Source organism: Topomyia yanbarensis, chromosome 2 (genome assembly GCF_030247195.1).
Source record: "Topomyia yanbarensis strain Yona2022 chromosome 2, ASM3024719v1, whole genome shotgun sequence".
NCBI classification, from domain to species: domain Eukaryota; kingdom Metazoa; phylum Arthropoda; class Insecta; order Diptera; family Culicidae; genus Topomyia; species Topomyia yanbarensis.
Window position 1 is genome coordinate 389509724 of NC_080671.1, and position 15071 is coordinate 389524794.

Sequence of the window (15071 nt, forward strand, 5' to 3'; positions counted from 1 at the left end):
GGTAAAAATTGGAACTATCACAGATCGTACCAGCTTAAGTCTTGTTGGCAGCGAGAGAACTGGAGCAAATCTTCGGAAGGTTCGAAGGGTGTTGTATACCTTCTGAACCACATCGTTGACCTGGTTGGACCAGGAGAGATTGCTGTCCATCTGTAGACCGAGGTTTATTACTTTGCTGGATAATGAAATCGTTTCTCCACTAAATTTAATAGCATTCGGCGGTGTTATAGTGCCAGTTCTGCTGAAAATGATTGCTTGTGTCTTTTTCGGGTTGGGAGAGAGGCGGTTTGTTTTAGCCCAGCGGACTATCGTAGCAAGGTCTTCATTAATATTGGCTATAAGTCTGTCTATTTCAGCTACAGGTCCAGAGATATAAATCTGAAGGTCATCGGCGTAAAGTTGGTAATTAGACTTTAGTGCTGCTGGTAGGCTATTTATATAGAGGCTGAACAGCAACGCGCTTAAACAAGAACCTTGCGGTGTTCCATCGGGGATCGTGCGGCTAGGTGAGGAAACGTTTCCGATGCGAACCGATTGGCTGCGCTGTTCAAGGACTTTTTAGACCATCCAGGAATCCAGCAGTCCCCAATCGTGACGTCCACTTCCCCCTGCTGGTGCGGGAGGTTCGGGCATCACCCGGGTAAGTACCTGCTAACTCAAGCCCGATCGAAATGCATCCGTCGGCAAATTTTCGCCCACATGTACCACTGCCAGAAAGGTTTACAATACTCGCAGGTATTCCCAACAATGGCGTCGGAGGTTATGGAAACGCCTTCCAGATCCATCAAGAATAGAATTCAGAAGAGAACATGGTGTAGTGGACATGAACTACCTCCTCTAACATCAAATCAACGATGCTGGCCATCCAGTGGAACACAAATAGCCATCGAGGTTGCCTTGGCGACCTACAAAGGACCAAGACTCAGCCCATCTGCCTGACGTTGCAGGAGACAAACATCCGGGATTGTGACGAACCCGGCATCGTGGTTTGAACACCGGCATTCGTGCGACGCTGCCAGCGGGTATGACATCTCCTGGATATCTTTGGATACCAAACTAATAGCCGCCGCCCGGGGGATAGAATATCAGTGCACCGTCATATCCCTGTATATTCCCGGTGAAACTTACAACAACGACCCCAAACGACGGGAATCACGACCGCCTCCTGCGACTCTTGCCCTACTGGGCCCCAAAGAAGGCAGTCCTCTCGCCTATTCACTAAAACGATACCAATAAACGACGTTCCAGCCTTGTAAGCTTGTCGTATGTTACACTAAGTCCGGAATCATCTCCTGCTCGTATATCTTCCACAGGCATTTACAACAACGCCGTCGGAGGTTATGGTTACCTCCACTCCAGTGCTCCGATGATAAAAGCAACAAAATGGCCAGGAAGGATGCATGAGTGACCTGAAAAGATCATTGCCCAGGCGCAGCGCATTTGCTTGGTGCTGCAGGAGACGCACATCCGGGATCAGACGAACCCAGCATAATGGTTTGGACACCGGTATTCGTGGGACGCCGCCAGTGGGGATAACATCTACTAGACGGTGGATCTGGCCATCCGGGTCGATGTGCCATCCCGACCGATATCTTTGAATACCGAACTAATCGCCGTCGCCAGGAGGATCGAATATTCAGTTCAGTACACCGTAATATCCCTGTATATTCCCGGCAGAACTCAGCGGCGCAGTGAGCAAATTGATACCCCATTCATCATCATTAGAGATGTGAAGGGCACTACACCATGTGGGGCTCGTTTACATGCAACAGGAGAGGAAACAATATCGTCGAAGTAATCGAAAACAAGGACGCCGTGGTTCTCAACTATGGAAGTTCGGCTTTTCTCCGCGGACAGACGGAATCTGCCATCGATGTCTATCTGCTTGGGGGCACTAGCAGCATCGTGTGGATAGACTGTCTTTGCCGAACCATGCAACAGTGACCCCTTCCCAATCTAGGTTGGGTACAATCAGACACCACCTACAACAACCCGCCGAAGAGAGTGGTTTTAGGATCGGGCAGACTAGACCCGCTACGAAGAGACTGTCGACGATCTAATAGTTCGGCACGAGTCATGGCCCTCAGACGAATTCACCGGCATCTTAAATCGGGCTGCCATTTCCTGCATTCCCTGGACAAGTTGGAACCCTCTGCGACAGGCGGTGCGCTGGTGATACCCAGAGGTCGGAATAGCCATCCGGGCTCGTCGAACTGCATTACGGGTACTGAGGAAAACTTCTGCGGACGACCCGCGCCTAAGTCAGCGATGACTTCAATAAGACCAGAAAAAAGGTCAGGAAAGCCATAGAAGAGGCAAAAAACACCAGCTGGACCAGATTCTTGAAACGTATTTCCCCAAACTCCTTGACACCAGAGTTCTCGCGGAGAGTCAACACCAGGGTGGCCAGATAGAATTCCTTAATATCGGTGAGGCCGCTAAAAGTTTATCGGTAGGCCGGGTTGTTGTCCCAAAAACGTAGTGTTGACATAGAATTGTAAAACACTGAAAACACAGATATCAGACCAAATCCAACCCAAAAATGAATGTTGAGTAGGATGTGTCCAAAATCTGCTAGATTTCTGTAATGTTTGGCAGCCCTGTCAGATTTCTGCACGTATCCTGCCCTGTAAGAACGGTTGGTTTCAAAATCGTCCAATGAAGGACGTTCGTTGGACCAATTTGGACAACGTCCAAATAACCGTTCAACGAACGTCCATCGTTGGACCCGTGTTGAACGATTTTGAAACAATTTTTTGGACGTCTCAGTGGGTGTCGGGTTAGTTGAGCTAGTGCGAACTCGGTTTCGCTCGCGTTTTCTGGCAAATTGTAACATGAACCGAGCAAAACATTAGCATAACTCGGACATAAACTATGCAAAGATCCTGGCAATTACTACCTGGTAGAATTTATCACGAATCGAGCAAAACATCTGATAAAGATGTGGCAGGAAGCGTGCAGAGATCTTGGCCGCACATTTCTGGCTGGATTCTGGATAAAAGTGAGCAGCACGGGTTAGTTTAACCGTTTCTGTCAGAAACGGTTGTTGCATTTGAGCGAATTCGTTGCCAGAATTCTCGCACAAATCGCGCCAAATGCTCGCAGAAACTCTGCCAATTTTGCTTTGCTCAACTTTTGCTAACTTTCTGCTTGCCGCACTGACCGGCTAAAACTTCATGCCAATGAGGCAAAACAAGCTACGTTACATTAGTATACCGTTTACAAACATAGGTAACACTGCTTGTTTTACTCAATTATAACGACAGGGTTGGCATATTATTATGGATTTTTCAGAATAACAGTTTTTTGCCAGATTTTTTCATAGATATTGCGCACTTCCCACCAACCTGGACTCCGCACTTTCGAAGTGCGAGTGATCAAACTGCTACTCAAAACTGCGAGCTGTCAAATCACATGTATTTCAAGTGATAGAGATGGTATTTTCATGGACAGACCAAAGAGAATAGGGAAATTATTTTTTAATAGATGTACAATACTTATCTCCTCCAACTCAGACATGAGTAATGTTTATTTACATTGCACGATTGGTCTGCTCAATAAGGTATTTTTGGCTTCACACTATTCGTCTCTTTCCCTATTCTCTTTGGGACAGACCAGTCGAGCTAACCAGTCTATGAGAAGAATTCAATAGAAGAATAGTAAGTGCGCAGTGTGGTTAGAATCCAGTTTTTACTGCCACAAGCAATAATAGCTTTTTTCGAAAGTTCAGCTCGATTTTTCTGTTTTAGGTATTACGGATGGTGCAAATTTATTTGACTGTACAAAAGATGAATTTGACGTATCCAAACGAGCAAAAATTTGATGTATCCAAACGAGCAATTCTTATTTTGAAAGATGATAACTATTACTAGACGATTTTTCTTTCATTTTCTCGCGCACACTTGAAAAATTCAACATCTTCAATCGATGCCTTGTCCAGACTTTACCTAGAGCTCCAACGGTCAATTTCTTCACTAGATGAAAACTGGTTTTCGCTGAAAACCAGTTTTCTGGTTGTTGGTGACCAATTAGGCGAAAACCGGTTTTCATTCAAGTGAACAAATTGGCCGTAGGCAAAAACCATTAAACCAACTGAATTTTTTTTATGTCGATTATAGATTGTAACCTTATGATCATTCGCTTTACATTCGTCGGACTGCTATGTGCGAATTTGAGAATCAAATCCGTAGAAGGACATCGATTTACCAACTACGCTATACCCACCCCTCAACTGAAATTTAAAAAAAATGCTTCGTCTATTCGAAATCTTACTCTTTGCTTCTCGCAATTTATAAAACTCGAAAAGGAGCAAACAAATTTAATTCGGACTTTCTTTTTGTTGTTCCAAAAAGTAAATGTGAATGAACCAATTGTCAGAAATAGACACGAACTAGGCTCCATTATTGCGGACGTATTTCACAAAAGAAAAACAATTCAATTTACAACTGTATGTAACATAAATACAGATAGAACCCACTATACTACAGAGTGTATTTTACTGAACCCACTGACGTAAACTTTTTGTAGATCTACTCTCGGAGAAAGAAACGGCATATGTAAGGCCAGAGAACATTAACCCAATAACACCGTATTACAATACGTCGGATGTCAGTAACGCGCCTAGATCCTTACACATGCACAGAAAAAAGTACGCATAGCGAAAAAAGCTCGTCTTCAACTACCGGACTGCCCTTGATTTCTTCTGCTTGCCATGGAAATTGTATTTTGACTTTGGTCCGCCCTGAAAATATCCACCCATTACCACCAATCCTATAGTCCTTTTACAGCAAAATTAGGCCAACTTCCTCCGGCTGCATGCTGGGGCAGCGCCAATTGTACAGATAGTACTGCAAATTACCATCGCCAATGCCGAACTTGAGCGGCACCAGAAACTCTTTATTCTCCATCAAATCCAGCGCATTGAACACATCAAAGTTGAGGTTTCGTGCCGAGATAAGCGCATCGTTAATCAGATCCAGCCAGGGCGTTTTAGTCGAAACGTTATAGAAACTGTAGGCCGCTTTGACACACTTGTGCACGGCATGATGCATAACCGTTGAAGGCAGCGTGTAGTAGCTGACCATGTCCGTGATTTCCCCGCTCACGGGGTCCTCAACGATAAAACAGTCAATGATACCCTCCTGCGGAGAGAACCAATGCCGGAATTCGTCCTCGTCGAACGCCGGCGTCAAATTGAAACCCGCCATGTAACGTTCCAACAGACGGTGAGTTCCTTTCAAATCTGATTCACGCATTTTCCGGAAACCGGACGTCTTCGGAACGTCGGGTAGTTTGTATAGTTTGATCGTTCGTTGCATGGTCATATTGCGAGAGAGGTGAGAAAATTTTACCTAAAAGGGAAGCTGATAAACTATCAAGAATAATGAAATAAACAGGATTACTTTACCTCGACTAGCTTCTTCGGATTGAGCGAGCGATGCCAGTAACGACAAGAAGCAACCGGCTTCGGCAAAACTACCCCCGCCGTGTAAACGGCCTGAAATATTCCGGTCAGATTAACCCGTCTAGTAATCTCTCGAATTAGCACCGGTGCCAGCCGTTTCGAGCGTAGCTTCTTGTGCACGCACAAGAAGTTAATTTCAACCATTTTTTGAGTTTTCTGATGCACATTGAGGGTACCGGGAATCGCTGATATGAAACCCACTAGACGACCGGATTTCACAACCCGTACGCCACAGTGCCAATCAGCACGCCATCCGGGCGGCTGAAGAGCCCATTGTAAGAAATTAGGCTGATAATCGAACCGAAACATGGCATCATCGTCCTCGACGTAATTTTCGTTTAGCAAAGTGTACAGCTCCTTCAACTGTAGTGGGTCATTTAGATTCATCGTGTCCCAGGTGAATCCATCCGGAAGAGTATACGGTTCGGCTCGGATCTCATTGATCGCTTTGTCCGCTTCGATGGGTTCATTAACGACTATCTTCTCGTCCATCTTCGGCACCGGTTGGGTGGACCAAAATTTAAAGCTCTTATTGAATGCTTCCTCCGCTGTTTTGGCTGGTTTTATTGAACCCAACTTAAGCTGCTCTATCACATTCATCAGCACTTCCTGACTAGGAATTTGTCCTGAAATCATGCGTACAGTAATATGTTTACAATTTTTAAACGCCACCTGATCTTACCTGAACCAGGCGGTGCCGTTGCCGGTCCGGCATTACCCGTATCATTCGGTTCACGGACGGCGACCGTAGAGAAAACAGCACTGCCATTATCTGCGGACTGTTCATCCGATTTAGCAGCCTTGTTCTTCTTTTTCTTCTTGGACTTGGCCGCTTTTCCACTGCCACTTCCGTCGGTAGGGAACGCGGTTTCACCATTTTTTAAGGAGGCATTTCCATGTTCCCCCGCTGCTGATAATGAATCGCCAGGCGTCGCCGCGCCTGGACTTGCTAACTGATCAGCCATACAGTACGGAGGAAACTGTAATCACACGATAAGGAATATGTATTGATTTTTGTCTATTCGCAAGGTAACTTACCTTGCAAGGGCGGATCTGAGGGCTGTCTAGTTTGCGATTGTGCAGTTTCTGGCTGTTTAAAAATTGATACTAAAAACCACAAATACTAACTGGACCGGATTGGGCAATTTAAAGTGAAATTTTCACTTTTTCAAGCCGAAGGAAAAACACGGCCTCGTACAATACGATGGATGATATGCCAAAGACGGACAGTCTGATCCGATGACAGTTCGGCATAAAGATGAGTGATGATTCATATTCGAGGGGTACGCAGAATGATTCGATTACAATTCAAATGCGATAACGTATACCAGCCCTCTAGCAACCCTATACCATCATATAGAGTATGACAGCGACCTACATATATGGGGCGTTATAGCTATAAAGCCCCCTGTCAAGGACGACGTCTCTGTACAGCCAGCATCACTGCCATGAAAGGCAAAACATTGATTTTGAACCGAATGATTAGAAGCTGTATTTAGTTACAAAATGTCGATTTTCTGAATGATATGATATTAAATCATCCCACAAGATGCAAAACGTCGTGTGGAATGCTTGAATATCGAGCATAGTGCCGAACATAATTCTTTGTCTGGGGCTGTGAATCAAATTGAATTACTAACCGATTTGAATGCATCAACCGATTAAAAATTATACCATCTACAATTTCTGGAAACACTTCATTTTGATTGTTTTCTCCCTATCTCTAGTCGTGTGTTATATCAAAATAATTAATTAACAAGTACACGGAAAACCCCGCAAACACGAAAACGAATGACTATTTCAACTAAAAATGGCTAATTTAACGAACTAGTTTTTAAATTTTTGCGTCATCAATAGCTGAAAAAAATTGTTCCTGTTGGAAGCTATCAGTTTCCTGAAAAAAAAACCTGAAAACCAAAATTTAAAGCAAAATTAGCCATTTTTATTTAAAAGGGCAGTTTGCTCGCTATGATTATTTTCCAAAAGATTTGATAAAAGCGATTTCTGCAGATTACATTCCATCATGCGACTGAGGTCCAAATAAGAGACACTACCAGCTAGGCATTACGATGTTTCGGTACTTCAACTTAAACAGTCAAACAGATATACTAAAATTTTGTGGTAAGAAGTTCAAGAATACAGTTATATCGAACTAAAATAATGCCCAAGCATTGAAAAAGGTGGTGAGGGTGAGTGACGTGAACAAATCATGAACATGTTTGGGTCAATTTATTTACCGCTATCACTATTTTTATTCTGTGAATTTGACGCTCACCGAAAAAAACAAAACAAACTGCAATTTTGTTTACACCGAAAAAAATTCTTAGGTGGAAGTAAAATTATCATGCGATGAACAAAATCATTACTCGTTTTCTGCAACGAAGCATTTTCGTGCATCTTAAATAGTTCGTTTCGTCTAATTCACGAACTGAAAAAATGGCTTCTTGATGAACGAAAAGTTGAGTAGTTTTACATATTTAATGTACGGGTCACGTCAAATTTACAACTACAATTTTAATTCCTATCAAAAATTTTTTTGCATTTTTAGCACAAAATAATTGACATCTATTTTTTGTTTTGGCTGAATACGATCGATTTTTTTTTCAAGTTATGAGTTTTTGAGTTTTATGAATTGGACCATTTATCAACCACTGATAACTCGGAAACTCTTAGTTGTAAGGAAAAATTTATTAATAATGAAAAGTGCGTTTTCGAATTAGCTCACCAATAAAAATCTGATATAGTTTTTGTTATTCTGCAAATTTTAGAAACATATTGATAAAACAAGTTTGGACTAATAAGTTTTTTTTCTATTAAAACATTTATAATTATATTGAGAACCTTATTACTTTACGAGATATTTGAATTAAAGCTGGCCCATAACATAGCATTTAATGTGAAATTGCCCTTTTTAATGTTATAATTGTTTTATCTCGCAAAACATTTTGAAATCCGCTACAAAATTTTTACACAATATTTTTATTTAAAAAATAAGCAAAAAAATTGATCCAGCTATAAAAAATATTCTCAACTCAACTTTTTAAATTTAATATTTTTTCCATACATCAAATACTTTCCGAGCTACCAGCGATTGAAAAATGTTCATTTTTTTCTAACTTCAAAAGTTGAAGTAAATATTATATTCAGCCATAACAAAAATACCTGTCAAATATTTTTAGCTAAAGAATGCAAGAAAAAAATTTGGAATGAGCAAAAATTTTATTTGTAAATCTGACGTTGATTGGCCCGTACGGTGCCTAAAAGTTATCATCGATGTCTAAACTATTTTTCATGAATGAAACGAAATGATTCGTGTTTTATCAATTGTTTTATATAGTATATTTATTTTTATATAGTAAATTTATTTTTCGTACATAAAATGAAAAAAAACTTATTTCTATATTACATCGGATCTTTTTGGGTCGATGTTTGACAACATCGATTTTATTTCAAAGTTCTCCCTATTGTGTACTAGAAAAAATGTTATATTTGCGAAACTTATCCATATATATATATATATATATATATATATATATATATATATATATATATATATATATATATATATATATATATATATATATATATATATATATATATATATATATATATATATATATATATATATATATATATATATATCGATAACAATCAACTAAAAACTAAATAAATTAAAACAATTCTTAAATTTTACCAAAGTTAGTTTTATGAAACTTATGCGTAGCAGAATTTTCTCAGTGTATACTCTTATTTGACAGTTTGCGCTCGAACAGGCAGTCGAAATCTAGTACCGCCATCTAACAAGCTCGAACGCTTGGTCGGAATGCGATACGTAATGCCGCAATTTAGTCGAAACGACTTCAAAACGTTTCGAATCGAGTCACTCGAATCGAGATGCGGAATGCCACCCCACTCCGCACTTTCAAAGTGCGAGTGATCTCAAAACTGCGAGCTGTCAAAACACATGTATTTCCAGTGATAGAGATGGTAGTTTCATAGACAGACCAGTCGAACTAACCAGTCTATGAGAAGAATTTAATGAAAGAGTGGTAAGTGCGCACTGCGGTTAGAATCCAGTTTTTAGTGCCACAAACAATAGACTAAACATTTATTGACTGACCGGAAATCATAAATATGAAAAAAAAGTTTTCCATTGCAAATTTACTCTGGCTATCACAGAACAAATAATTATTCATTAAAGGAGATGGAGTTATCAGCAATGTTGCAAATATTTTTCGCTAAGATAGCTCATTCGTTCTTCTTCAAAGGGATAATTTTCGTGTTATTCACACATACTAGAGAATGTCGGGTTCGGGTTTTTGGACCGGAAACCGACCCGATCCCACGGGTTTCGGGTTCTGTAAATTTAAGCTCCTTGGGTTCGGGTCGGGTTCCGGGTTTTCAAGTTAGAAATTTTCGTGTTCGGGTCGGGTCCAGGTTTTTGAAATTTTGAACTTTCGGGCTCGGCTCGGGTTCGGGTTTTTAAAATTACAAATTATTGGGGTCGGGTCGGGTTCGTGTTTTGAACAAAACAACCCAACCATTTTTTGACGCTGTTTGCGTCTGTGCACAAAACGCAGTCTCTTTTTGTAGTAGTGAATTATACTTCGTGATAAGAAATGGATGAGACATATAATTGTACTAAATGTTACCTTTAAATCGCTAGAATTCGTCGTATTTTCTGGTGTTCAAATATTGTATTTTTTCATTCTTGCATAAAAATTCGTCTCTTCAGATTCGCTGAATTATTTAATTTTTTAAACAAACATTCATGAAAGAGCATTCAACAATACGTGTTTCACATCTAAAATCTCTGCGATTTATTTTCCATGATAATTAGTAATAAACCAAGTCAACAGAAATTAATCGGAAAATATCGGTTCAACTTTCTGTTATGGAATATAAATTTCGATAGGTACTTTAAAACGATACTTATGCCGCAGCGACTTTTTCTCTACGTATACGGTTTTGAGGGGTACATTCGTACCCCAGAGCTAAAATTACTCTAACATGTCTATTTTTTATTAAATTTATGATAAAATTTTATTATGTAATATTTCATTTTGAATAGAACAAGACTTTAAAATACGTCAAAATTTCCTTTTCATTCATATTGCTATAACTCCGGTAGTTTCAAACCGATTTTGGCTATCTATACGGCGTTGTAAAGCTTATAAGTTTCCTTTTGAACAAAATTGTTCAAAAGCCGATCAAAGAATGTATTTCTTCCGATGTTTTTTTGAACACCAAACGCCAATACAAACGGTAAAAATACAGCAATATGCAGTTACGGAGATGCAACGGGAAGGCGTCGAAGAAACAGGTAGAGCCGGTGCATTTTACGTGTATATAAAGTAAGTATGATCCAGAGCCTGGGCTGCAGAAGATGACGAATCGAATGGTGCGTCTTGCATACTATATACAAATCATATTCACGAATGTGTTTTGCCTCTTTCATCCGCAAAAGCAAAAAATACGATACCGATCCAAACCCATTTTCTAGTCACTTTGCTGTAGTGCTTTGTCATATCAAATAACAGATTCTATTATTCAGCACAGTTGGAACTTATACAATTTTATACAAGTTTCTCGCTTACTATGTATCGATATTTTGCTTTAAAAAGAGATATAAAAAATTTTCTGAATTATGTACACATGACAAAACACTAACGGGGGGTGGGCGTAGCGTAGTTGGTAAATCGATTGCCTTGTACGCAGCGCACCTGCGTTCGATTCCCGACCCCGCACATAGGGTTATAAATTTTTCATAAGAGATTTTTCTAACCCGAAGAGACGAATGACCTTAAGGTTAAAACCTCTATAATCGAAATTAAAAAAAACACTAACGTAAACGGTTTTGAGGGGTACATTTGTACCCCAAACAAACTTTAAGCGAGCACTGTTAAGTTGGTAAAATGAAACAAATAAGTTGTACCAGCTTTAACGGAAGTTTAATAATCAAATTGATTTCTGATAGAGATTGCTCGCAATTAAAATAAACTGTAACGGAATAACAAGGATTTGAACTCATAAATTTTGTGGTGCTTTGGTGGCATTATGGCGGCTCAAATTTAAAAAGGGCACAATATTTTTTTAAAAGCAGATAGTTCAAGCCAAATTTATTTTCTGGAGACTGTCTTTGTTCCATCAGACCTAAACCTAGCTTTTAACGGATTTTTAAAAGTTTGGAGTCGTTCCGAGAGCTCCATTGGAGATGTCGAAGCATCTCTACTAGCGCGCTTACCGTATAATCTGAAGCATCAAATAACATAGATACCCCATCATAGATCGTCCTAACGCTAATGATAGGACATCAAGAACGCTTCAGAGAACAAGTTTGACCGTACCAACCAGTAACGTGGGTGACGTCATGTAAACTGTCGAATACGAATTGCCAATTGCTGACGGGAAAGGTTGTTTGAAACTGTGATCATTAAGCTTTCTGTTTCCCCATGAGTTAGTCACCGATTTAACCTAATTTCCGGTTAGGATATCGACGATTTATAAGTTTCTCAGAACATTACAAATTCGACGCTCAATAATAGTAAATGTAAATGCGGATTCTACTCGCCAGTGATTCGTTTTGCTATAGGCAGATATAATTCAATGCGTATGGTGCTACTTCAGATTCGCGTGATTCTACTATTCTTAGATGAGCCTAGGGTCCAGCTCGGGTGCTTAGAATTGAAAATATTCGAGATCTTTGGGTGATTCTCCGTATTAGCAAGTTGGGTTCGGATCGGGGTTCTCACATTTTAAATTTTTGGATGGGGTCGGGTTTTCAAATTTTAAAATTTTCGGGGTCGGTTCGGGTTCGGGTTTTACAAAATTTTCATTCTCGGGTTCGGGTTTTTATGTTTTTCAAATTTTATAATTTCGGGCTCGGGTCGGGTTCGGGGTTTTCAATTTTCATGCTCTCGGGTTCGGGTTAGGTTCGGGTTCGAAAAAATTGAAACCCGACCATCTCTAACCCATACCTCGAATAGCGTTCATCCGTTCGCCACACGATAGCAACAAACAACGCAAATGCATAATAATGAACAAAACGAATACACGCTGCTGTTCGCTCCTTCTCCGCACTGTTTCCTCTTTCTGGTCATTGTTTGCTAAGATCTCACAAATCGATGTGTTAATGTTACATTGCTGTCGTATCTGGGCATATTCTTAGCAGCCTACTAAGATATGTTTGATGGTTGTAATGTATCTTATGGACTATAAATACTAGACCGGCAACAAAATTGAATTTTTTTCGGAACACCGTTCAATCGAAAGGTGATTGGGTCTATACCACAGACTAACAGACATAACACTATGAAGGAATTTCCTCAAAAAATATCAATCCGGTATTTTTCCCAGAACACTAGTTCCACCTTTTATTCACGGTCCCAAACACTCATTTGCTGGTGGGTTACCCCTCAGGTTTGGGAGTACTAGTGGTTTTTCCCCCATATGCTTGGTCATATGTCAGTGACGCCATAATTGCAAATGTGGCCACAGTCCCAACTACAAGTATATTTAAAATGATCGTTAAAGCGGGCGAAGCATTGTTTTCGAGTGTTATGTCTGTTAGTCTGTGTCTAAACGTCGGATGGATGGGCGTTTGCATCTGGTTTACTCGCAAGAATTTTCAAGTTTGTATGTGAAAATATATGAAATATCGGCAATGGATACAATAAATTCAGCAAAAAATCCCAGTACCATCGTGTGCAGCACAAAAGCCACAGATATATAGTTTAAGGTGTAAGAATCAACATTGCCGAAGACTGCAAATTAATCCGATTTTGTAGTCAAATGATATTCTCAAACAAAGTTGTGTGTTACCTCTCTTTCTAGCACATGCTTAGAATAGAAGATTTTCAGAAAATCTGTTTGCCTTTAAAATTTAATAGCTGTGTCCAGTAACCTCCAATCAATATGTAACCTTCTACAAAAGTAATTGTTATAGTATAAGCTACGTAGATTTAAAATTTGAGGTGTACAGAGTTACTGTAGGATTTTTTAGAGAATTTTGAGTTTTTATTTCTGATTTTTCATATATATCAACATAGAAACTTGAAAATTCTTGTGAGTGAACCAGAGTTGTCGGAATAAGCTCTTATTTGGCATATGGTTTGTGGAGCAAATAACCATTTAATCTAGAGGTGTTCCAAAAAAGTTCAAAATTGTTGCAGGTCTAATAAATACTTCAATGAGTTTTTTTTTATGATGACGAAATCAATTTAAACTAGTTGACGGTTGACGATTTTCTTAGGTCCTCAATTCAATGAATATATTTCGGATAGTGGGATTAAAATAAAAATTGAGTGTGAACAAAATATGAACTTCGGCATTGTTTGTTTAGTGTACCTATTAAGACAACAAGTCTGAAGATGATACAGAATTATAGAGTTTACAATTAGACTCTTTGCTTACTTTCTCTTTTGATTTTTACTGAGTCCATATAGCACTTTTTATTAATTTTACAGCACAGATCGAAAGATTGCGGTGTTGACTAGCCTATTATGCAAATAGTTGAGGGGTGAATTTTAAAGTGACTGAATTATAAACAGAACAAAAACTAAACGAGTCTTGCATTGTTGGATATGTCTCTGAAAAAAGCCTCAAGAATTATAGTTCAGTCGTTCTGTGCGTGGGGGTGACAAAAGTTTTTGAATCAACAAAATGATTCGATATGCTAGATTGACCGCATCATCCTGTGTTCATTTGCGTCTAGGCACATTCCTATTCGTGGAATGTTTGCATCGGCACGAATGAAATGTATTTGTTACCAATTATTCTTCACGCGTCATTCTTCTTTCAGCATTCATCGAATATAGGTCGTAAAAGGAGTAATTTGTGTCAAAATCAATAAAATGAGCAAAGCAGTATTCACAACAACGCCTTCGGATAAGATCCGAAATGTGGTAAATATAGTTTATGCAGCTGAAGGAGAGATAGTATCCTATTGATGCTGCGCGTAAAGAAATGGCAAACAATGCGAATATGAGCAGAAAGTATTCGTTGCAGATATGTATCCTCTTTTGTGCACGGGATTGTAAAGTAAGAGAGAAAAAGAGAGAGTGTTATTCAATAAACAACTATCGTATGTATTCTGTATATGTAAATTACAGCAAACTTCAAACGTAATTTTCTTGCTGTTCACCCGGATGTCGCGAGCGAATTGCAATTAGGTGAAAGGAAATCAGAAAAGAAACGATGAGGAGAACCATCATCGAAGAAAGTGAGAACCGAAAAGTTATCTGTAGAGATAAACAGGTCCGACATCATTATCGGAATACAACATCGCATGTATTGCCGCTACAATACCCAGAATGGGATGGTATCCGCACGCTGGTAGCTACGCTCTGGAAGGCTGCTGGACTAATGGTAACAAGAACTGGATTGACAATTATTATTAGTGAAGCTGCGTTGAAAATTAAAAATTAAATAAAGCGTGAATTTACAGGAAAGATGGTTCACATGAAGTTTAACCCCGCTTCAGGCCGTGGCCGAGCAATTTTCGGAATAAACGCTTAGTTCACAGATGAACACGGATTAGTTAAAGTTAGGCATCTAGGTAAGTAATAAAAAAAATCTTAGAACGAAAATGGGCAGACAACTTTTTGAT

The 15071-nt window shown here is 39.5% G+C and overlaps 1 protein-coding gene and 1 long non-coding RNA gene across 2 annotated transcripts; one reads left to right on the forward strand and one right to left on the reverse strand.

Moving 5' to 3' along the window:
• The first annotated feature begins 3610 nt into the window (after positions 1–3610).
• LOC131684768 (uncharacterized) lies at positions 3611–4481 on the forward strand. Its single transcript, XR_009304682.1, has 2 exons — positions 3611–3659; positions 3750–4481. It is a non-coding gene; the product is annotated as an uncharacterized LOC131684768 (long non-coding RNA).
• LOC131684766 (glycylpeptide N-tetradecanoyltransferase) lies at positions 4371–6697 on the reverse strand. The gene is made up of 4 exons (XM_058967901.1): positions 6503–6697; positions 6147–6444; positions 5408–6090; positions 4371–5351 (listed from the first exon to the last, which is right to left on the reverse strand). Exons 2-4 carry the CDS (start codon positions 6427–6429, stop codon positions 4782–4784), a joined length of 1536 nt encoding a protein of 511 aa, XP_058823884.1. The 5' UTR covers positions 6430–6444; positions 6503–6697; the 3' UTR covers positions 4371–4781.
• Positions 6698–15071: the final 8374 nt, after the last annotated feature.

Excerpts from the sequence above, each read along its gene's own strand:
- LOC131684766 (XM_058967901.1), bottom strand. The coding sequence starts at position 6,429 with ATGGCTGATCAGTTAGCAAGTCCAGGCGCGGCGACGCCTGGCGATTCA. Across the intron at positions 6,091-6,146 it reads AACGGCACCGCCTGGTTCAG|GACAAATTCCTAGTCAGGAA; the intron begins GTAAGATCAGGT and ends GCATGATTTCAG. Across the intron at positions 5,352-5,407 it reads ATCCGAAGAAGCTAGTCGAG|GTAAAATTTTCTCACCTCTC; the intron begins GTAAAGTAATCC and ends CTTCCCTTTTAG.